General features: G+C 35.5%; 1 protein-coding gene across 2 annotated transcripts in view; it reads right to left on the bottom strand.

Moving 5' to 3' along the window:
• SRBD1 (S1 RNA binding domain 1) overlaps positions 1 to 25,119 on the bottom strand; it is a 232,029-nt gene that overhangs the window by 82,261 nt on the left and 124,649 nt on the right. For both annotated transcript variants that reach the window (XM_079941094.1, XM_079941095.1), the window contains exon 16: positions 17,994 to 18,076. In XM_079941094.1, the coding sequence (XP_079797220.1) occupies positions 17,994 to 18,076 (83 nt within the window). The remainder of the gene's footprint in view (positions 1 to 17,993; positions 18,077 to 25,119) is intronic.

Here is a 25,119-nt window from a genome sequence, read left to right as displayed (position 1 = left end):
AAAATAAGCTCTATAAGAATCAGACATGATGGCCTGCTATCCTAAGTGGTCAAAATGTTCAGCAAGTAAGTTACTCACTTTGCTTCCTCATCAATCAAGTGATGGTAAAACTCTTCATGCTACTGCTGTCAGATTGCTTGTCAAGTAAACTGTTTCATTCAGAATTGAGGAATAAAAATTTTAATGGCTACTGTCATATGAACAACTTTAAAAAATATATAATTTCATACTTGTTAATATACTAATGGAGATTTTGTAAAGTTTGAATATAATTTTCAAGTCATCACCTGTATAATAGCAATAACAACAATACTTATTTTAAATAACTCCAAATTATATACAGTTGAGTAAATTTTAATTTGTTTTCCTTTAAGGTCTTCTAAAGTTGAGGCCAGCATGCTGAAGAAAAATATTAAACTATCTATAACCCTGTGTCAACATATGATGCTACTGGGAATGGTAAGTGAATTAATTTTCCAAGGAAAATTAATTACTTATGACTTACAGTTGTAAAAGCAAACAACGTAACTCTGGATTAGGGCACATTTAATTTCTGTTTGCAGTAGCGATTAAATTAATTTCATATAATTCATGGTATGTAATAGAAAGCAGAACAAAAATGAAATTCTAGACAATGACTGACACAGAAAAATGTATATATTTATGAAGCTGATCCAAAAATAAAGGTCATGGGTATTAATCACTGGATACTAAAACAGTAATTTTAATAGCTCTGTAATAATGGATTTTTAGCATAGTTTTTGAGAAAGCTTCACCGAAAAAAGTGTAACACAGAGAAACAAGATAAAAAGCTGTAATAATAGCCTGTAACATCTCCTAAATTCCTCCCTTCCCCCCTTAAAAGGCAGCTGGAATAAGAATTTGCACATCTTTTCTTTATAACAATAATTTTTGTCCACATAGATTTTGGGCCGCTAAAATTTAATATACCATTAAATAATTTGGGGATGAAGTTCTTAAAATTACAACTAAATTCTCTTCCCCTGACACCAAATAGTAAAGTGCTTCTAAAATGGATCATCTGTGATTCATTTGATCGAATTATGTACCTGAGTACTACTAAGACAACAGATTTTGGCTAATAGGGCCCTAAGAATATACGCACAGCTGCACATATAAAAATACTCATCTTTACACCCCACCACATCCTACCTGCTCCAGTTAAGCCATACATAACCTTTTAATTTTGGACTCCAACTTCATGGTATAGTTCATGTGTTAAGATAAAGAATTAAGCCTTGCCCTGATACTAATTGTAATTAAATAGTTTAAAGTAGCTATTAGAAAATGAAATGTCATTCCCATGGTATATTAAAACACACATGCAAATTCAGAACATTTCATATTCTGCTAATAATCTTAAGTATTGACCACTAGCCACCTGGTGAAATCATTGTTAGTCAAATTCCCACTGACGTTTGGGATCATCTGGCTATGAGAGATCAAGCAATTTTGACACATTCTTTTAAAGTAAACTATTTCTATGATTTATGCTTTTAGAAAAAAGTATATGTGGATTTCTAATGAAAGACAGAGCATAAACACATGCAAATAGAAATAAAAACTATATATATATATACTTTTCTCAAAATTTTACTTTTTACAAATTTTAAAGTATTCCCTTTTGTAGTCACACCGTCTATAACAAAAAAGCACTCTTCCCACATTACTTTATCTTTAAAAATACATATTTATATAGAGAAAGACTATCATTTATGTAATGCCTTTGAGATCAAAGAGAAAAAAATTACTAAAAATATTCTAAATTCCATTTTAATCTTAAACCTATCAAAGGAAGAAGAAATTGTTACATTACTTTGGAGTTTATGAAAATAAAAATTCGTGGCACCATAGTTTTTAAAGGGATGTTTTTTTGAAGTAACTGCACTGTGAAAAGATTCATTAAGAGAGAAACTTTTCCATTCCTAGAGAAGCTGCGATTTAATCATGATTAGAAACCCTTTTTGCTCTATTTTGAAGAATAAAACTAAATGAAGCAACAGAAACCTCACCTTTCTGGCTTGTTTTCTTAAAACCCAGGGTTACTCTTATTTCAAAATGGACCTCACTCAGCATAATCCAGATTGAAAGGGGTTTGTTTATAAAATGTCCTCGATAGGTTCTCTTTAGGGTAAGAGGCACATTCAGCTTTTTTTTTTTTTTTTTAGCTAGTAAAGCTACCCAGGAGGCTGAAACATCACCTTGGACTCTCAGAATTTAACTTTCCTTTCATTCTTGGCTTCGACACTGGAACAGGATTGTAAGAAGACAGAAAAAGAAGGAACAAAGGAACAAAACCATGTCCTTCCACACCAAAAAAAAAATCTATCCTGCTGCCCACATCAGTGCTGCCTAACTACACTCAGGAAAAGAGAACAAAGGAAAGAAAAGAAAGAAAAAGAAAAAAGGAAGGAAAGGAAGGAAGAAAGAAAGGGGAAAGAGGAAGGAAGGAAAGAAGGAAGGGAGGGAGGAAGGAAAGGAAGGAAGGAAGGAGGGAGGGAGGAAGAGAGAGAAAATGAGAGAACACAGAACCCTTTTCTGATTGGCAGTAGTCTACAAGACGGGGAAGTTACACTGAAACTCCCTCATTAGAAAACACACACAAGACACCCTCTACATTCCCTCAAGCCTGAAATGAATTTCAGAAACCTCTTCAGGCATCTTTCTTTTATTACAACCCACATTCATATTTCAGTAGAATCACTACAGGGGAATCACTAATTTTTTATCTAAACTATGACGTTTTGGCAAATGCTATATAACCAACTATAAATCTACAACAAGCCTCAAATACTAAAGACTTGGTAATTATATGATGAGAAACAGCTTGATTATGGGCGAGGCAAGGCAGGCTGTCAACAAACAAACAGCTGTTTCTTATTGACAATCCATAACCAGATCATGCATCCCAACCAAGTGAGGAGTTTGTTTCTGTTGTGTTTGTTTTTGACTGTTCTACCCTCTTCCCCTCCCACCTCCAAAATACTGAGTCAATTTAAACATTAGATGTGAACCACAACAGAAGAATCAGATATGCAAGGATAACAAGTAAAGCACTACAGACTTACAAAACATTCTCTAGGTAATAACTAACAGAAGTTTAAAGTGTACTTTCTAATTCAACTTCAAATGCCTATCTTTCCCTGTGCAACACGTCCTGTCATTACTATTTATATGAGGCAGCTCAGGCAATGGGCCTGTTTCCTCATTCCTGGATTATGAGCACAGCAATGCCGCCACTCTGATCCTTTGTTCTGGAAGTTTTCCTTGCAGATTCTTCTGTCCTCCCTTTTAGCAGAAGGCAATGAACATGCTTATACCTGCTAGTGTGAACTAAATGACCTCTAAGGTCCCTTGTGACTTGAAATTAAATGATTCTAGGAATACTTGAGAAGCTCAGCATATGAATAAATAATAGAAATAAATAGAACCTTAACACAAAGGTTTAAAAAAAACCCCACCAACATAAATGGAATCTGTTTATTTGATAGTTCCATCATATGAAATAAAATGCACCTTTGGGCATTTTCATATATATGTGAAATATATATCTGAAATATATATATTCCTTTTAACATTCAGAAACCATACAGAAAACCTTATTTTATTTTCCAACAAGGCATGAAGAAGTAAAATTAGTTTCCCAAGGTCACAAAGCAAATGCAGCTAAACCAAAACAAGACCACAGCTCCCTTTGGTGAACTGGGGCTTTGTGTTCCATTTCACTGAACCACACTGAAATGAGGAAAGGACCAGTGAGAACGTTTACACAATTTCAGTCTAAGGTAAGTTCCCTTTAAACACACCCTGAATTATAACTACGCAACTGCAAGGGGGGGCATATGTCAAAGAGCATAGTTATGTGCCCTAGGTATGACTAACCAAGTATTTTAATCTAGAATCCAAATTTCCTTTGCAAACTTAATGATAAATACAGAATTTCTCTACAAGAAGGTATCTCCTGTCTCACTCTCAACTACAGTGTTCCACTTTATTTAAAACCACGTCCTTACCATAATTTTTAAATCTCAATCCTTTAAAAAGTAACCAAACCATGATGAAGACAAATGCACATGGTGTCAAACATACTGTCTCTCGGAATGTGCAAAACTTGGTTTCATTCTACTAGTAAGGATACCTGAAAGTTTGAGAAGCCCAACCAATGTCATTAAAATTAAGTCTTGCCTACAATCCAATTCCTTTTAAAATTAAATTCTTACCATAGTCTGTGACCATGGATGGTCATAACTAATCACTGTGGCTGAATCAGTCTCAAAGTGGACACGTTCTCACCAGGACTGACAGCACGTGATGACTAAATAACAACATAACCAGGGGTGCCAGTGTCCCCTCCCAGTCCACCCTGTTTACATAAACCACAGGCCTGGACCTCCCTCCTCTACACTGTCTCTAAACTATACAAATAATGTTTCTTCTGGCCTTTGCCAACTCGCTGGGGAAGCGCTATGAGGGAATGACATAATTTTTAGAGGAAATTTAGGGCTCTGAAGAGATATGTGGTGTGTCACTCCAAAGAAGCAGAGAGAAAATATAAAACTGACTGTCATCCTTACTTTCATAGAGCCTTGTAATATGCCAGGTATAAAATGCTTTAATGAATTCTTATCAGTTAAGACTGATTGATTTCTGAGTCCTTCTGTTTGTAAGTGGTTGACACTTGGCACATCTGGAAAACGAAGGGGTCTTTCAAAAATACTGCCAGGAAGATGACCTATTTTCCATCAGGTTCACATCACCAGATGATGCTGGATATGGCACAACTCCAGAGAAAACAACCTTTTCTTGGTCTCTCAGTGGCTGTTGCTATGAGTATACAACAAGTGCTTTATACCCCTACAAGCTCATCAGGTGGATCGCTGTTCTGTTAATTTCCTTCTAGAGTGTGTGTACTTCTAGGTGGCATGATATCCTCACCTTCTCCCATAATCACCCCCCACTTCCAAACAAACATTTGTCAGAGACTGTTTTACCTAAGATTGATTTTCTTTTCTACTACAGCATTTGTTTATAAATGCATCCAACAAAAGGGAAGAACAACAGGTGCCTCACTTTTTCTTAACTCATATCTGATACCAGATAGCTATCCTCATTGGTGGAGGGGTTAGCAGATTGACTTATTTATGGAGTCCTCCTCTGAGGTATATGTGGGCTACCTGGAAACCGTAAAGATGTTACCCACTTCCCTAATACCCGAACACATGAGCCCCCTTCTTTTTTCCCCCCCTACTTAACTTGCAGAACTATTTAGATCATTCACATTCATTAAATACCCAAAATAAAATAAAGGAAAAAATTTCAAGTTTAAAGTTGGACAAAAACCTTACAGGGGAAAAAAAGGAAGAAACCATTTTGTAGATAAACTTCATGCTCTGGTGCTGAAAGTTAAGGTCCACAAATCAAAAAGCAGTCATTTCTACAGAGCTAGGCTTTTCCACCGCTCTCTCAGTGAATCACGCTGTGGTTAGTTGAAAGTGCTGTTCACATAATAAATTAACCACCTCATTTCCTTCATCACCAAAATATACATAGCACCCCCATACAGATTTGTTTTAATAAAAGTAATAAAGCAAGCCCAGAGGTCATGGCTGTTATGACACAATCACACCTCTGAGATTTAAAAACACTCACTTGCACATCATGCCTCAAAAAGTCTTTGCAATCCACCCTCCAACGAAATCTAACTGCACTCATACTCTCTGGCCCCATTTATTCCAAATAAATAATGAACAAAAGCCTTGTATATGGCAGGAGAAAATTCTCCCTTTCAGTTATACATTTGAAAAGAAAATATATCTTTTTTAATAATACTGTACAATAAACAGCTTGGGTAGCCTGATCTAGATTATTAAAGAAAATATATCACCAGAGGGACTTCCCTAGTGGCACAGTAGTTAAGAGTCCACCTGCCAATGCAGGCGACACGGGTTCAAGCCCTGGTCCAGGAAGATCCCAGATGCTGCGGAGCAACTAAGCCCGTGCGCCACAACTACTGAGCCTGTGCTCTAGAGCCCGCGAGCCACAACTACTGAGCCCACATGCCACAACTACTGAAGCCCATGCACCTAGAGCCCATGCTCTGCAACAAGAGAAGCCACCGCAATGAGAAGCCCAAGCACGGCAATGAAGAGTAGCCCCCACTCACCACAACTAGAGAAAGCCCGGGCGCAGCAATGAAAACCCAACGCAGCCAAAAATAAATAAATAAATAAATTTATTTAAAAAAAAGAAAGACAGAAAATATATCACCAGAGTTAACAGTGCACAAAGAAGGCAGCCAACTAGCCTACTATCTCACCCAAAACCAAAGATATCTTCTAAAGTTAATTGTTCAAAAAGAAAAACAACTCGTGTTTATTTCTGTGGAAGTGAGAAACAATCTTCATTTCTATATAAATCCAGGCAAATTAGTTTTTCTTACCTGTAATGCTATTTAAAATTATTGAGAAAAACCCAGGGAAAAAGACCTCTCATCGATATAATTTTTCCTCAATACAGACTTTTCTCCTTAGAACTCCTTTCCATGATCACCAGAAGAAAGACATTGTAACACAGCTGTCCACAGCATAAGAGATTTGCTGGACAAATGTGCCATGAGTGAACTCATACCATAAATGAACAAGGCCCATTTTCCTGTGTCTGCACCACATTACAATCACTTTGCAGACAGTTCATTTCTGACCTAAATTCTATCAAACTCACAGTCCTTTCTATAGGATCATGCATTTAATGCATATTATTACTATGATAATGATGAAGACTTCCCCTTGAATTTAAAATATAATCTTACTAGTAATTAAATTTATCTGTGCTATTCTCAAAGCCCACGATCAACACCCACCTCCAACACACATATTTAGAGGAAGGAGTTGATCAACATTCCTGAACAACATCAAATATATAGAACATAGTTTTTAAATTCTCGGAAGTGGCCTTCCTAATATTTACACATTTTATTTCTCTTCCCAATCGCTATAATTATCTAGCACAATCCTTACATTTGAGTTTTCAATAATTCTTTCTAATATGAACATTATTATATTATACAGATAGTAGTGTTTTGCACTGAGTAAAGAATTACATCTCAGGTTCTCTCTTTAGTATGCCAAACAATTATCCACACATAATTATATACAAATATTCAGCAAAATAAATAGTAATATCTATATGAATGCCAGAATTAAACATCTTTGCAACAATCGTATTTTTAGTCTATAGGCTATCCATCCACGTACAACCAATATCAGACCTAACCAGTATACTAAAAACCTCCTTAGAGCTCTGTGGAGAACAAAGATGAAATTTTAAAGAATTTCCATAAGCTTACATTTTAATAGACAATTTCACTTTAAAGGAAAGAGTCTATTCTGATGAATTCCATGGCAACAAAGATTTTTCTTTGATAAGGATATTATACTGTATTAATCATAGATCCTTAGAAATACTGATTTACTAATTTAATCACAATCAAAGAACATTCCTATATAAGTGCTCCCTCTGATCTGTCCCGGTAAAAATTATTTCCATAGGGAAAAGGATGTGTGTTGTTGGGAAGAAAGAAATGAAGAGATACGTGCTATGAAGACTAGTTCTTTCATCCCCAGCAATCCTTTACATTCCACAGCCATTCTCACTCCACATGGCTATTCTAATGTTCTCTGCTCCTTAAGTTCTCGCTTTTCCCGAAAAGAGATTCATTAAAAAAAATACTAGTAACCAACATTTCAAGTTTACCAAACAAAATTTTTAAGTGAGAGGGTATAAAATTTTATGGTGCGTTCACAACAGAGTGAAAAGTATAATAAGTGAGCAACTATACCGATAATCTACCATTCGTTCATTCATTCAGCAAATACAATACTTACTGAGTATCTATGTGTGCCAGGTCCTGGGAGCTGTGGATAGAGGTGGAAACACCTTGTCCTCATATGAGAGTTTACATTCCATTAGAGGAGAGACAGTAAACAAAAGAATACTATGATTTCAGCAATCTTAAAACTAGCAGCTGTTTCTTTGGGGTGGGGGATGAGGCGTATACAACAGTAGGCTCCTACTTCAAAGAGAAAAAAAATGTTCAACCCCTCCCAGTCCTGCTCTCTTCCACTTCTTCCCAGTCACCCACCACCCCAGGCGCTTCTCTCTTCTGAACTCTTGTCCATTTCCTTCCTTAGCCTATTTCTTAGGTAAGCTGTGGGTGTCATCTCCTCAGGCATCTAGCTTCCTCTCTCTCTAGCATCTTCAACTTCTCCCTCTTTGTTTCTACTTCCTTCCTATAAACATTTAAACACATTTAAATCCTGACCTCCTTTGAAAATTCTCTCCTTTAAAGATCTGTATATACCTGTCTCTAAGTGCTCACCTTTCATTCAGTCCTCAATCTACTTCTGACTTCTGCCTCCACTACTCCAATGAAATTATTCTCGTTAGGGTCACCATCAACAATAAAAAATAATAAAACATGAAAGACACATTTTTAGTTCTTATCCTACCTTTATTTTTTTCAGTGTTTTACAATATTGATTTTTGCTTCTCAAGCTCTCATCCCCCTTAGATACTGGCATGTCCTGATTTTCCTTCTACATTACAAATACTGTAATGTGAATTCAAAACACCTGGAAATCTTGTTAAAATCAGATTCTGATTCAACGGGTCTGGGGTACGGCCCAAGAGGCTTTCAGTAGGGTCTCTTGCTACTCGAAGTATAATCCTCAGACAAACAGCACTGGTATCACCTGGGAGTCTATTAGAAACACAGAATCTCAGTCCCCACCTTAGACCAACTGAATCAAAATCTGCATTTTAACAAGACCTTGTGAAGGGTTTTTTTACATTCAAGCTTGAGAAGCATTAGAGACCAGTGGTACTCAAACCTTAGCCATTAAAACACAGATTCCAGTGCCCCACCCACAGAATTTGTGATCCTGTATGTCTGGGAAGGGGGTGCAAAAATTTGCATTTCTAACAAGTTCTCAGATGATATTGATGCTGCTGGTCCAGGGACTGTACTTTAAGAAGCAGTGGTTCTTAACCCTGCCAGTACATTAGAATCACCTGTGGAATTTTAAAAAGTTTGTTGATGTCTAGGGCCTACCCCAGACCAATTAAACTAAAATATCTGGGGAGGTAGTGTAGGCTAGGATTATTAAAAGCTCCCTTGCCTAATCTTAAGGTGTCTAATTTAGGTAATTTAGGAGTCTGTTGGTTGTGGGGGTGTAGTGGTGAAAAGAAAATAGTATAGGATGAATGCTAGTCATATTATGGTAACATTATTACAACACATTATACTATAACCCCTTAAACATCTGTTCTACCCACCTCTGTCCTGTAAATAAACACTAGAAGTTATAACAGTCTACAGGTTTGTCTTAGGCCATGTCTCTGAAATGACCATTTCAGGTAATGGAGCAAAGCAAATAATATTTAATTCTTAAAATTCACAGAGAAGAATCCAATATTTGTGAAATGAAAAAATATAGTGTTAAAACTCTGCATTAAAGAGTATTTGATTTGCTGTGAAATTAGTCTTAAAGATGAAAATTTGAAAGAATATTATGAAGAGAAATGTAACCTAGTATTAAAAGTATTTTTTCATTTTCACTGGAAAATGAAAATAGCTTTATTATTTTTCTGGTTACATAAATCCTCACAGTAAAATACACACACACCCCCCAACGTATAAGGCAGAAATTAAAACCAACTGAAAGCCAAAGTTCCTGAGATAAAACACATTTATCATTTGACCCAGCTTTCTTGCATCTTTTTATAAAATTTGACTTACTTAACAAAAAAGTTATAAAGTATAAAGGACACCATGTACCCACCAAACAGCCTAAGAAATATAATATACAGTTGAAACTCCTGTTATACCCCTCCCCGTTCCCATTCCCCTCCCATCTCATGCCCCACTCAAGGTAACCACTACCTTAGATTCCAGTACTTATTTCTATATTCTTACTTTGTACATTGGTATTCATAAATAGTACACAGTATTATTTTTCATATTTAAAATTTTTATACCAATCATAAAATACTATACATATTCTGCAACTTGCTTTCTCTCTTAATATTGTATCTTATGAGGTTTATCCATATTAATATAGGTAGCTCTAATTGGGTCATCTTTGCTCCTATGTAATATTCTACCACCTGAGTATACTACAGTTTTATTTTCCTGTTTTCCAGATGAGGGACATACTGTTTCCAAATTTTTACTACTATAAATAGTGCTTCAGTGAAATTCTTGTACATGTCTTCTTGTGCACATGAGAGTTTTTCAAGGCTATAAATATCTAGCAACAAAATTAAGTTGAAGAGAATCCCAGTCTCTCAATTTACTAGTTTCCAGTTGCTCTCCAAAGAGGCTGTGCCAGTTTAGACTTCTACAAATAATGTGTAAGATTCCCAATGCTCCATATTGTTGCTAACATCCAAACTGTCAGACTAACTTTTGACAACCTGAAAGGTTTCCCATCATGGCTTTAGTTTGCATTTCCCCAATTATTAATCAGAGTGATAATTTTTTTCACATTTTTATTTTCTGTGTGTGTCTCCTCTTCTGTCAATTGCCTGTTCACGTCCCTTGCTATTTTTCTGTGGAATTGTTTTTTTCTCTTAATTTATAGCAGATCTTTATAAATTATGGATCCTTTGTAGGTTTTATGGGATGCAAATACCTTCTCCCTGTCTGTGGATTTTCTATGTACTGTTTTCTGATTCAGAGATGTTTTAGATTCTAATGCAGAACTTAAAAATCTTTTCCATTATGGTAGGTAGTACCTTTAGTGTCATGTGTAATTTTTTTAAATCATTCATGATAAACCTAGTTTAAAATACTGTGAAAATACTTTAAAGTTTTAGAAATCCTAAAAGTGATTTTTGTGCCGATGTATGAAACCAGAAGGCGAACTTAAGTAGAAACAGAAATTGATCTAGTTTCATTGTCCAAGGTCAATGACATACAAAGAGTAAGTAAACAAAAGACAAAGGTAATTACCTATTTCATTGTTAATAATTTAAGGTATTATTGGTAAAAGGTTTTTCAAACCACACCAACATTTCACATTTCTTTTAAAGATAAGTAATGGTGTTATACTAGGGTGTGTGCATATGTACATGGCTTATTACATCGTCAGTGATTTCTAAGAACCTGAGAAAACTATAGTTAATACCTCAACATAGGAAGCATAATTCAACCAGAAGTGAAAAAACATACCCAGAAAAGACATTTTAAAACTTTAAATTTAGGAATAACCAGGAAATTCTAATATATGAGTTCATGCTCCCAGTCAAGGTCAATTACTTGTTTTTGTTCAATTACAGAAACAGCTCAGTTATGGTCAAAATAAATGAAATACCTAAATTGCAAGGCTAAGTTTGAATTTCATGCATAAATACCTGGTAAATCAGGGATTCAAGTACAGCCCGTATCCTGGGATTTACAGTTAAGGGACAAGATTGTAAAAACGTTTGTCAAGGAACTCATCTACGTGAATACTGCCCAATTTCTAGAACAACTTCCTCTATGTTTCTTTCACATTTGCGTTTTATCCATTTCAAAATATTGCTTTAGTATAGGGGGCAAAATCCAGGTAAAGTCATCTAAGTGGATATCCATGGGACAGACTTTTTTCTATATTCCACTCTACAATAACACATAATTAAAGGATTAAAATGTTTAAAAAGATTTGGACAAACAATACAGGACAGATGAGAATCCTTATTACCCTTTACATACCTAAACTAAAACATTTCATAATCCCTACAATATTAACTATAAAATAGGTTTTAACAGAGTAATGTCACCACTGAAGAGTTGGGTTATTTTGGTTTTGTTTAGTTTTTATCCAGAACTGATCCCACAGAGGGGGTAGGGAAATAAAATACAAATTCCCACCTTTGAGTTTTTATGATGAAAAACTGCAGCTGGGAAGATGATTTTCCTTTTACAGTGACTCCTCATTATACATAATAATGAGGAATAAAGATGGCCTGGATATAGAAAATCCACTAAGGGTTCCAGAAACTCATTTTGGAAAACCATTTCACTCTCTATATCATCAAATGATCTAACAGAGAGGCACAAAGGAGGAAAGGAGACTGCCCTGTCTTTCCTACTTTACCGTGCATACTCATTAACAAATACAGGTGTAAATGAGCATGAAAGTATCTAAAACACAGTTCAAAGAAGAAATAAATAGCAAGTAAATCCAACGTACTCAAGTTGTACTCTCAGGATATGACAAGGCCAAGCTAAAACCATCATTCCCCATGTCCCACAGAACTCAACAGAGCCAACCCTGCATCATCCTGCTCTCACCCTGGAGTGTTTTCTTGGGAGTAACACCAAGCCACTTTCCAGCAAAGTCTTTAGGGGTCAGTTAGGGATATGCTGTCATTCGACCACACTGGCTGCCTCTCTCTCCAGAAATAATGACAGGCATGTGTTTTTGAAATCAGCTCTCCCCATTTTCTAAGACAAGGACTGGAGTGCTGCCTTGAGCATTTTAGCTGTTATTAAACCAAAAGTATTTTAGTTTCTATTGAAATAATATTATAGCTTCTATTATTTCATCTATTTAACATTCTTTGAACAGCTTTCATTTTTAAAATCAGCACTGTTTGTCCGGCTACTCATAATTTAAATCAGAATAAATGTAAGTATTAAATTTATACTAAAAGCACTTAAAGGTCCCAACTAAAAAGAAATCCAGCCCCACTCTGGTCGTACCGGAAGTCTATTGTATCAAGGTTTAAAATTAAGTGGCCCATCGGCTAGGAAATGGAAACAGATATTTATTTTACAGCACATCTTTCCTAATACATAATCACTATAAGAAGTTTGAAAAAAAGTAAAAAAAAAAAAAAAAGAAAGGAAAGGAAAAGAAAAGATTCCCTAATCACACCACCAACAAAGATATAAATATCAGTCACCAGCCAGTTACCTTTTTCTTCAATGTAAATGCACATCTCTAGTTCTAAAACACAAATTGGTTTAATTCTGTATCAACAACTTTATTGCAATTTAAAAATATGTCAAGAGCAATTTCTCATGTCATTAAATCGGCCTTGAAAGTCTAAATTTTTAATGGTTGTATAAATATTTCAACTGGTGGATATACCATAACTCATTTAACTATTTTCCTATTGTAGCTGCTTCCAACATTTTGCTGTAACAGCAAACTTGTATGTGAATTTTAGAAATAGTTCTTATTACTGCCTGAGAAGAGACTCCTAAAGGAAGAACTACCAGGTCAAAGGGATGCCTTTTCTTAAAGTGCATCTTGATTGGTATTAACTATTCGCTAGAAATAACAATTTACACTTCCACCAGCAGTGTTTGTGAATGCTCATTTCACTGTACCCTTCTTACTTGTACAGATATTTATCACTTTATTACAACTTTACTCAACTGTTAGGTTGAAATAATAACCCCTTGTCTAATTTGGGTTTGTTTGATAAAGAGAGAAATTTATATTTCATCCATGGTGAATGGTATGTAGAGGCTCTTTGTCAATGTTTTGTAAATGTTTTATATAAACCAATATATAAATGTGTACAAATCAACAAGAAAATACCAAACTCTAATAATAAAATATGTACTAGTTATATGTACATGTATATTTGTGGCCAATAAATTCCCTATTTTATCATCTGTCTTTAAACTTATGTTACATAGCACAGCAAATCCACTCCTAGGTATATATTCAAGAGAAATGAAAACATACATCATAAAAACTTGTACACAGTTTTACTATACATCCATATCTCTCTAGATAAAAAGCCAATAGACTAGTTTGGGATGGATCCACTGAACAATGCTAGCTCACCTAAGAACTGAATATCTAATGATAATTTCTTGTTGCTCACTAACCAATACCTATTTAAAAATAAAATGCTAGATCTACCCACCCCAAATAAAATAAATTAAAATAAAAACTTGTACACAAATGTTCATAGTAGCATTATTCATAATGACCCCAAAATGGAAATAACCCGAACTTCCATGAACTGATAAATGGATAAACAAAATGTGGTGTATATATCCAATGAGATACTATCACCCATAAAAAGGAATGAAGTTCTGATACATGCTACACTACGGATGAACCTTGAAAACATTATGCTAAAGGAAAGAAGCCAGTCACAAAAGGCCACATATTGTATAATTTCATTTATATGACAGATCCAGAATAGATAACTCAATAGATACAAAAAATAAATCAGTAGTTGCTCTAGGGCTGGGGAAGAAGGGAGCGCTGGAGAGTGACTGCTAATGGTTTCCTTTTGGGATGATGAAAATGTTCAAAAATTAAGGGTAACAGTTTCACAACCCTATGAATATACTAAAAATCTTTGACTTGTACACTTTAAGTGGGTGAATTTATTCAAGTATGTATGTACGTATGATTTGTGATTATATCTCAATAAAGCTGTTTTTAAATGTATGTGTTGCTATGTTTTTCCTGAAAAAGAATCCTAACACTTCATCACTTCTTTTTCTTATACCCTCTCATGTTGAGTTGATCTGATCCAGACTAATATATTTAAAGATGAACATTATAGTTAAAAAACTATGAGACTCAACAATACAAATACACTTTACTGGATATGTGTGTATTGTAAAGCTCTCCACTGTTTCCTTACCTTGATCCTGTTTCCTCACAACATGCCTTTCCCTTCTTCGGACCTCCATTCCCCCTCCCCGCCCCATCCCCCCGACCCTCCCTCCGACACTTTAGGCAGGAGTAATTCCATAAATAATTCTTTCAAAGAAGGTCTGTAACAACCAGAGAAGGTGAATCATTACAGATCCAAAAATGCTTTTATTTTCCTCTCACACTGAATTGCTGGTTTGCCTGAATATAGAATTATAGGTTCAAAATAAAATTTTTCTCACAACTTCAAAACTACTGCATTTCTATCTTCTATTACTTGTTTTTTACCAATAATAGGACTGATGTCAACTTGATTCTTTCCTTTGTAGATAAACTATGTTTGCTCTCTGGAAGCTTTTAGTTAGTTCCTCCTCATTACTAGCATTCTGAAATTTCACAGGAAGGCATCTGAGTGTAGGTCTTTTGTTACTCTTTTATGCAGTATTCATTAGGCCTTTTCAAAAGACTTGTCTGTCAACTGGAGAAATTTCATTCTATTATTTCTGTGGTTATAACTCCCCTTCACTCATTGTTTATTTGAACCTTCTGTTAGATGAATGTTGAAGCTTTAGAAGGAGCTCTACATCATATGACTTTTTGTTCATGCTTCCCACCTTTTTCAGTTTAAGACTGCACTCTAAGGAAGGAATCTCTTAGCTCAATCTTCCAATTCATTAATTTGCTTTTAGCTGTGTCCACTCTATTTCACCTGTTTATATGGGGTTTTTTAAAATCTTAACAATCATATTTTAAAATTCTTACATTGGTTTAATTTCATTCTATCCCATATTTGTTTTAGAAATGCAATAACCACTTATCTCTCTGTGAATGTTAATTTAACTTATTTCAGAGTCTGTTGCCTGTTCATTGTTTCTTTGGGTGTTAGTTTTTTAAGTTTGATGCCTCATTTTTCTATCATAGGTTTTCCTCAAACATTTAGTGATTCTTGGCATCAAGATCGTTTCAGAGTCCCTCTTTGTCTGTGTATGCTGTTTCTGTTAAGCACCATGTGCCTCGAGTGATAATGTGGGATATGATGCCAGGTGTCATGTACATGTCAGGAGTTTGTCCTGCCAGGAAGAGACTCCTTGAGCTTCCTGACAATCAAAAGTTACTTGAGGGATCACCCAGCCTCTCTGGCCTCTGTGTTATACTCAGTGCTTTAGCTGGGACTCACAGAATATTGAGGGAGGGGGGTCTCCACAGGCCTAGCCACTCTATACACACCTGCTTATCTAATCCTGCAGGTCCCCTCCCCACTACTTGAATATGATTCTGCTTTGAGAACCCTGCTGATCTATATATTTTTGGGTGTGGCTCCACCATGTTTCATTTTTCTGTGGATGTGATTCTTCAGGCTTAATATCTTTAAAGAGTTCCTCAAATTTCTACCCACTGATGGGACCCTTTCTTATTTTTCCCGGACTATTATCAATTGATTCATGTAAGTGAGTGTTTACATAGGTACAGATATATATGTACAACCTTTCTGTCATCTTACGGAATTCGGTGTTGTGCGTATGCCAGTGGTGGTGGTAATTTAGTGAGAATATCATGAGCTCTGCCCACCATTTTGATCATTTTCTTAGTGTCATTATTTGCTAAATAGTCTGTACTCCAATGTTAATATGGCCATATCTCTTCATCTCAGACTTGTATATCCAACTCCTAGTTTCCTGTATTTCTTACAGGCACCTCAAATTTAACATGTTTGAAACTGAATTACTAACCTTATCCTCACCAAATCTGCTCCACTCAGGCATCCTCAGGACCTTTGGAGCAAATTCTTCACAACTCCTTTTCCCTCACTATTACCAAGCAGTCCCTAAAAATAGATTTAACTTCTTTCCATTTCTACTGCCATTAACTTTGTCCAAGCCACCATTATCTTTCACCTGGAGTAGTCAGAGTCAACATTTAAAAATACAAATCAGATCATGGCATTCCTCTGCTTAAAACTCTTGCTTTACTTCTCATTGCTGTTGGAATGAATTCCAAACTGTTTTCACGTTAAATGCTATCTCTGAATCCAAATCTGGAGACTAGGTCCCTGCTATTTACTTAAAGACCACTTTGATGCCAATAGGTTACTAGCCTCCTGGGCTCTATAAGTTTGACTCTCTCTTTCCTTTGTTTCACTAAGGAACCGAGGTATTCCATAACTTCCATAACTTCACCTTAAATTAATATAACTATAATTTCTCTTAACTATGATGCCTATATCATAAAACTGCTATAAGAGGTATACTCTTTAGTTACTAGGCATTTTATCTATCTGTAGCTAGATCAGTCCCTTTAGGAAGCATCCTCGCCAGTGAACAAGTCCAGTTAAAGGTTTGGATGCCTCTTGGTCTAACTTGCTGTACAATGGGAAAACTCCAGTTAAGTCCCAATATATGACTGGTTAGTCCAGGCTTTGACGGTGTGAGCCTGGGTAAAAATCCTAACTACTCTAGGACACAGCTTCTTTTCCTGTCAGATGAGCAGGGTAGGGTTGTATGATCTCAAAGGTCTCTTCCATTTCTAGTGGCCACAGATTCCATGACTTCATATAATATTTCCTTAGAGAAAGTATAGTACCTATCACTCAAATCTCATGAAAATTATATAGAGAGTAATATTCTATTTCAGGCTTAAGAAGAACTTTCATCAAAGAGAAAATAATTCAACTTGAGGTTTCTGGAGACCACTTAAGCCAACATGGATTCATTTTGCCAAGATTTAGTGCTGCCCTCAATTGCCTAAGGAACACAGTCTCAAGAACTGAAAATACAGCAGCAACACCAAGAAGCACTATTACTACTAAACAGTAACAAAAATGAAAGGTTTTAGCTCATACTGGGCAATGACCAAAAACTAACTATAATACTCAAATAGGAATGAAAACAGGAAAAAAAATCACAGTAGGTACCAAAGGCTTCTTCCTGAAAGATCAATAAAGATCAATAGCTCATACTGGTTTAGAAAAAGAGGCAACATACCCCCCTTTCTCCACACCCCTTCCATTTTTACAGCGACATTAAAAGGAGAGGCTCTTCAGATTAAGTTACTAGTCGTATCTAGAGTTTTAATAGTCTTTAAACTGATTATAGTCCATTATGAGCCTTAATCAAAATCATAAAGACCAGGAAAAAAAAACTCCCTCCTTCCTGAATAATTTGTAACACATAGACTACCTTTCCACAAACTGTATAACCTTTGAAAATGGGAACTTATTCCCACTGACAATTACTATGCCAAGTTTGAGTACTGTCTCTGTACTGATGGATTTCACAAATTAAATGATCCACACTGCTTTACCTGATACATTCCAACTCCAATGTGCTTCGGCTCAATTTTCACTAGCTCAGCTAATGGATCCTGTACACGCCTTGCTATGGAAACTGAAAAAACAGAATCAGAAAACAAGTATGGCTTAATGTAAAAGCAGTATCCAGATAATTACTATTTTAGTTCCTCATAATGCATAGTTATCCCTCTTTATTCCTCCCCCCAAGGAGGCCAACAATTTAACCAAGTTTCAGAGTTCCTTTTTTTTTTCCACACAAAAAGTGAATGCAAAATTTCAGGATTAATTATATCACCAGAACTCCTAGGTATTCCTGAGCACGAACACACTGAAAGGGTTATACATTTGGAAAAACAAATAAAACACTTAGTTGCTATATTTATATAATTACCTGTTCGTTCTTTAAATATAGTATAGTAGGGCACCTCACACTTTAAAGAACAAGTAGATATTTGTTTTACTTTTAAATAATCCTGCATTGCTATAAACATGATACACATTTGTACATTAAATATGCTTATTAGGACTAGATCCTGATAAAGATGAGTAAATGATAGAATCATATCTTATTGCAATCAGAGATCGTTAGTTGATTAGTGAATACTCTTGAATCACCTTGAATATGATTGCAAGATTAGTCTGAGAAGTGATCTACGTCCCAACTGCTTGTTCCTAACACATGCACAGTCCTAATTACATCTCTTTCTTGACCATTACTTTCCATTTTTAAGAGACTTGAGAGTTAACTTTAAACATCCTTCGTGTCATGATTTTTATTTAGTCATCATTTATTATCATCTTTTTAAAAGCCATATGTTATTAACAAAATCTCATAACTAATTTAGCTTATAAGATAGATTTAGTTAGAGAAAAGAAATTTAGTTGCATTGAGTGTTTACAAATGAACAGCTTTTATTTTCTAAACACATGAAAGCTAGTCAGTGTCACCTACTCATACAGAAGGTTGGATGAAATATAAATTCATTAAGTAAAAACACTAAGGCCATTAAAGGAAACCCCATGCCTGTTTTCGTGTTAAACTGTTCAAGGTCTGGTAAAAGAAGCCAACTTCTTAGACGTAACTATCAGATTCTCCAGTCAGTGATTTGTGCCACCTCTCATCAGAGATAAGATCTACTGTGAACGTAAAGTTCACTGCACATTCAAGTCTTTTTCATATCTTTTATGATTACTGCTAACAGACAGTGACAATGGCAGCTTGCAAAGTAAGCTTAGAGAGCAATAAGCTGATGTTTTACAATCTGCCTATTTCTCCCACAGAAGAGATGGGGATTCCAAGGCCTTCACATACACCTTTCTCATCAAATCTCATAAAAAGTTAATTAGTGCAAGCATGCCAGGTTATAGGAGAAATGGTTTCCTTTAATAACCACATTTATAGTCATATGAAAACATATGCCACCAGAGAAATACCTGATATCCTCTAAAACCAAATAGTCAGGCCTCCATATCTGTGGGTTTCACATCCACAGATTCAACCAACTATGGATCAAAAATATTCGAAAAATAAGTTCCATAAAGTTCCAAAAAGGAAAGCTTGAATTTGATGCTCTCAGCAACTATTTATATTGCACTTACAACTAATTACATAACATTTACATTGTATTAGGTATTATAAGTAATCTAGAGATGATTCAAAGTATATTGGAGGATGTGCATAGGTTATATGCAAATACTATGCTATTTTATATAAGGGACTTGAGCATCCTTGGATTTTGGTATCTGAGACGGGTCCTGAAACCAATCTCCTGTGGATACCAAGGGACAACTCAACTGTATTATTTCTTTATTCTAGCCTTTACATATATTATACAATAAGAGTGATTTTCAAACACGTACATACATTGCCAAAATATTTTCGGATTAAAAAAACAACCCACAACAGTAGACCAAGTTAAGGTAACAGGCATCAGAACGTTTGCTGTGTAGGAAGGCAATATTAGAAATTCAATAAAAGTATATCAATAATAGGTAAATCTCTCAAATCTACACCTTCAGAAAACCCACATTATGAAAACCTAAACTTAGAAATTGTGTGAGTAGATCCCATATTTTAACATTTCTGAAATACACAAAAGGCTTTTAAACTATTTTCTACTGGATTCCCTCCTAACAGTTCACTGCCAGTGTATCCTTTGTTCATCCTAATATTGCTAAATATTAGCAACAATGGATTTAAAATGATGGCTTCTAGATAACATATTAATTCTACAATAAGTCCCAATGGCTTCTGGAGTTACACTGTACCCACTAAACAACCCCCAACATAGATCTAATATTTCTAGAATTGGCATTTCACTTTCAGATGCTGTTCATTCTGTGTAGCATAGAAACCCAAGCATGGAAGAGATGGGAGGCAGGAGGAGGGAGAGAGATGAACATTGTTTAAAGTAGAATTCGAAAAGTAGTATGCTCAGGCTTTGGAGAAAAGATGGTGGTGTTTTCCTGCTGGCAGGATAATCAAGAGAAGGGTTATGCAATAAACAGTAATAATGATCAGGCTGACAAAAGATTTCTGAAAGTAAGAGACAGATAAGTAGTTCAGGCAAAAGGAGTTTAACAGATTGCTGATAAAAAAAAAAAGAAGAGGGAGTAAGAATCATGGCCCAAAAACTTGGGGCACATTCATATTTTGAGACAGAAAAGAGAAGGAGGAAATGGTGAAAGAGGCAGAGAAGGAATGGTGAGGAAAGTATAGCAGAAGAAGTCAAAAAGACTTCTGGAACATGTTACTTATGTAACATGTTACCCTATGTCCCTGTGTCCCCAAGTTTTTACTCCTAGGTACATACTCAAAAGAAATGAAAACATTGGTCTACATAAAATCTTGTACATGGATGTTCACAGCAGCATTACTCATAATAGCCAAAAAGGTGAAAACAACCCAAATATCCAACAACTGATAAATGGATGAATACAATGTGGTGTACCTGTATAATGGTAAATTATTTGGCAATACAAAGGAATGGAGTACTGATATATGCTACAGCATGAGTGAACTTTGAAAACACTATGCTAAGCGAAAGAAGCCAGCCAATCACAAAAGACCTCATATTGTAATGATTCCATTTATACGAAATATCCAGAATAGGCAAATCCACAGAGACAGAAGGTAGATTAGTGTTTTCCAGGGATTGGGAAGAAGAGGGGAAGGGGGACCGATTGCTAATGGGTATAGGGATTCTAGGGGCGATGAAAATATTCTAAAATTGGATAGTGGCAATAGTTACACAACTCTGACTATACTAAAAAATGATGACATATACTTTAAAAGGGTAAACTGTATGCTATGTAAACTATATCTCAATGAAGTTGTTATGTATTTTTTAAATGCAGTTTGTCCAAATGTATGGCAAATATTGACTATTTTGCCGACATGTAACGTCCACATTTCTCTGTATCACTGCGACTATTTACCACTGTTTAGGAAGTTCTAGTTAACGCAATTGGAAGAGAAAAGAAAGAAGGTATAATTACTCAAAAGACAGAAACTAGATTATTATTACTTGCAGATGATGACTGTCTACTTAGAAAACCCAAGCAAGTCAACTGAAAAAATATCAGAACTAATAAGATTTCAATCAGTTGGCTGGTGTCAAGACACCCAGACAAAAACTGATGCTCCACCATATGCCATCAACAACCAATAAGAAAATATCATGAAGGAGAATCCATTCACTGTCTGTGGTGTGTGTGTGTGTGTACTGCAGGTGAGTAAGAAAAATAAAATGTGCATAACCTGGATGAAGGTATAAATTTAATGGAATTTCACTGTATTTCTACAGAGTTTGAAAAATATTAGTTAAATGGCTCTAAAGTTTACATAGAAAGGAAGAAATGCATAGGACAAGTGCAATTAAAAAAAACATTAAGGCAAGTCATATTATAAGCCACAGTAATTGAGTCTTGCATTGTAGCAGACTAGACAGACCAAGGAAAAAAGGAAAAAAGTACATATAGGAATTTTGTTTTTAATAAATGGTAATTTGTTAAACGGTATTGAAACATATTGTGTAAAGGAAGACAGTAAAAAGCAGGGAAAAGGAGCTTCGACCGAGTGAAGATTATCATCCTACAAGGTAAGCAACCAGAGAGCCATATGCAGTAGCACTGAAAACAACATTTCCCCCTCATTCATAAGGTATCTTATATCCAAAGAACAAAAGGGGTTCTATTGGTTTTGGTCTTCAGTTCCATGAAATACATAGAAGCTTAAAGCTTCTAGAGCAAATAAATGTATTGCTTAAAAGACTGTACTAAACTGTGTTCTCTTTAAAATTTGCCTTACTCTGTTATCTGAGAATACCGAAGTGGAAATCTTTATTTTTAAAGTCCAATACTCACTTCTTTTTTATACTTCCTCTTGCCATCAGACAGCAACAGAGCAATCCCCATGCTGTCTTATTTCATTCAACAACTTCAAATTGGAATTTTTTTCACTAAAAAGCTTATTAAAATGTAGTTTTATTGCTTTTAATGCAAATTTATTATAATCTTGATCCTCGAATTAGTAATTACATTTTTCAATAAGGAGCTGACAAATCTGCTGACCTAATATAAATACTCTATATCTTGACTGCAGTGGTTGTGGCTACCCGACTAGTACAAGCTTTTCAAAATTCATAGATGGTGTACCTAAAAAGGGTGAATTTTACTTTATGCAAATATACCCTTAAATTTGAAAGAAATATCTTTTCTCTAAGGATATCAAACTTTTTCTTTATTTTTCTTCTTTCTGTATAGTCTCTATTTCTTCCATGTAGTGTACCCCACCTCCCACCCCATATTTTGGCATCTGTCTTTAATAGCATAAGTTTTCCTTACATGTTAAGTGACCCCAGACTTTCCATCAGGAGTAGGGTACTAAAAAGCTGACTGTAAGTGCTTTGCTCAAAGGTGAGGTTTGTCAACTGTGGGCTTCACTATAGGGTGATTTGGCCAATTCTTTGTGAAATCTCTGATCTCAGTTTGTTTAAGTGTTTTCTCTTGTGTTAGTCAGAATCCCCTAGTCTCCCACATAAGGTTTCTTTAGGTGTTTTCTCTTGTGTTAGTCAGAATCTCCTAGTCTCCCACATAAGGTATCTACAACAGCATGTCAATAATTATTTAATCTCTCTTTTTTTTAGTAGGTATTCCCACTCTCACCTATAACCCATGTCCTCCAGTGTAGAAACCTTCGGTTTAACCCTCTCTAGAGAACAATTCTCCAGTCTTCTGCAAAAGTGGAAGAAGGACAGTTACTCAACTGTGTGGAATGGGAGGTCTAATTCATTTCTTCTTTTTTTACTGATGTGAAATTCACATAACATAAAGTTAACCATTTTAAGGTGTATCATTCAGTAGTATTTAGTATACTTACAACATTGTGCAAACCACCACCTCTATCAAGTTCCAAAACATTTTCATCACCCCCAAAGGAAACCCTGTACACATTAAACAGTCCCTCTTCATTGTCCCCTCTCCCGAGCCCCTGGCAACCACCAATCAGCTCTCTGTGTCTGTAGATTTGCCCATTTTGGACATTTCACATATATGCAATCATACAATATGTGACCTTTTGTGTTTAGCTTCTTTCACTTAGCATGTTTTCAAGGTTCATCCATGTTGTAGCATGTATCATTACTTCATTCTTTCTTATGGTTAAAAATACCCTTCCATCGTATGGATAGACCACATTTTGTTTATCTATTCACTTGCTGATGGACATTTGGGTTGTTTCCAGTTTTGGGCTATTGTGAATAGTGCTGCTATGAGCATCTGTGTACAAGTATTTGCTGAGTACCTGTTTTCAATTCTTTTGAGTATATACCAAGGAGTGGGATTGCTGGGTTATATGATATTCTATGTTTAACTTGATCTCACTGCTTTTTAAACAGACTTTCAATCAATCCTCTTATTTTAGACCCATTCTCAGCCCTCCCAAGACACTTCTAAAGGTGCTTAGTGCATTTCCTGAGTCTTTAGGGTTTCTACGATCTATTTCAGGTTAGCTCTGTTTTCTACAATGCTGTCTCAGTATTCCACTTTCTCAAGTTGGCTAGATCTCATCCGGTTTCCAGCTTCAAAACTATTGTTGCTGTTATCTCCTCTCCCATTCTCCTTGTCCTAGTAAGTTTATGCCTTCATTCTATCAAGTTACTGTCATTTTAATGAGATTTCAGAAGAGAGTGAAGGAGTAACAGGTATATTTAATCTTCATTTTAAATCAGAAATCCATAATAAACTTTTTAACACCAACTATCTACTATTCTATCCATCCAATTTAAACTGTCTCAGTACAATGAATTTATTATGAGGGGAATGTAAGCACATATAAGGGTAACTTCTGTTTTCAATAAGCTGATAAACTGGTCAAGAAGATGTAGTAAGATAAAGGTCATTTTCTTACATATGTTTAACACTTGTATGAATGTTGAGGTTCTGTTATATTTGATATGGTAAACTTATGGAGGGTTGAAAGGTAAAACCCACACCCATAGATAGGTCAGGTCTCAGATGAAGTACGAAGTCATCCCAGGCATCAATCACTAGGAAAGAGAAAGATGCCTAGTGAGAAGAAAGGAACTGAAGTGGAAGTGGGGCCTAGAAAGCCAAGAGTGGAGACTCTCAGTTAATTTCAATATTTGCTTCCAGGACCAGACTTTGAAGACTCAGAATGTCTAGATAGGTGTTTTGAGTTGATATGGATCAAACATAGTCACTGCCAATGTGGAAACAAGCTAAGACAAAGAAAAATGGCACACCTGCAGTGAATCACAAACTGAAGACACAACTATGTTTTGAAATCAGAGTAACCAGGACTATATACCAATTCCCCTTTTTATTATTTCCTATTTTCATAGTCTTGTTAGAATGTTGTGATCTTGTTCCCTTATAATACTGTGGCAGTTATGCACCCACATGGGCCAGTGGTGAAGAGGAAATAGCAGCTCCCTTAGCAAAGGGAAGTCTGAGGAACTGCTACCTCCTATATAATATTTTTCTAATGCCCTGTTGGATGATTACCTTTCAGTGCTCACTTGGGAGGCTCTGAATTTTATTTTCTATAAAGGAAAATATCCTTTTATTACAGAAGTTACGTACATAAATATTAAGTACACATTTGGCTATGCGGCC

This window comes from Stenella coeruleoalba, assembly GCF_951394435.1.
Source record: "Stenella coeruleoalba genome assembly, chromosome: 13".
Lineage (NCBI taxonomy): Eukaryota > Metazoa > Chordata > Mammalia > Artiodactyla > Delphinidae > Stenella > Stenella coeruleoalba.
The sequence above is the reverse complement of the archived record's forward strand: the minus strand, read 5'-3'. Positions and strand labels throughout refer to the sequence as shown.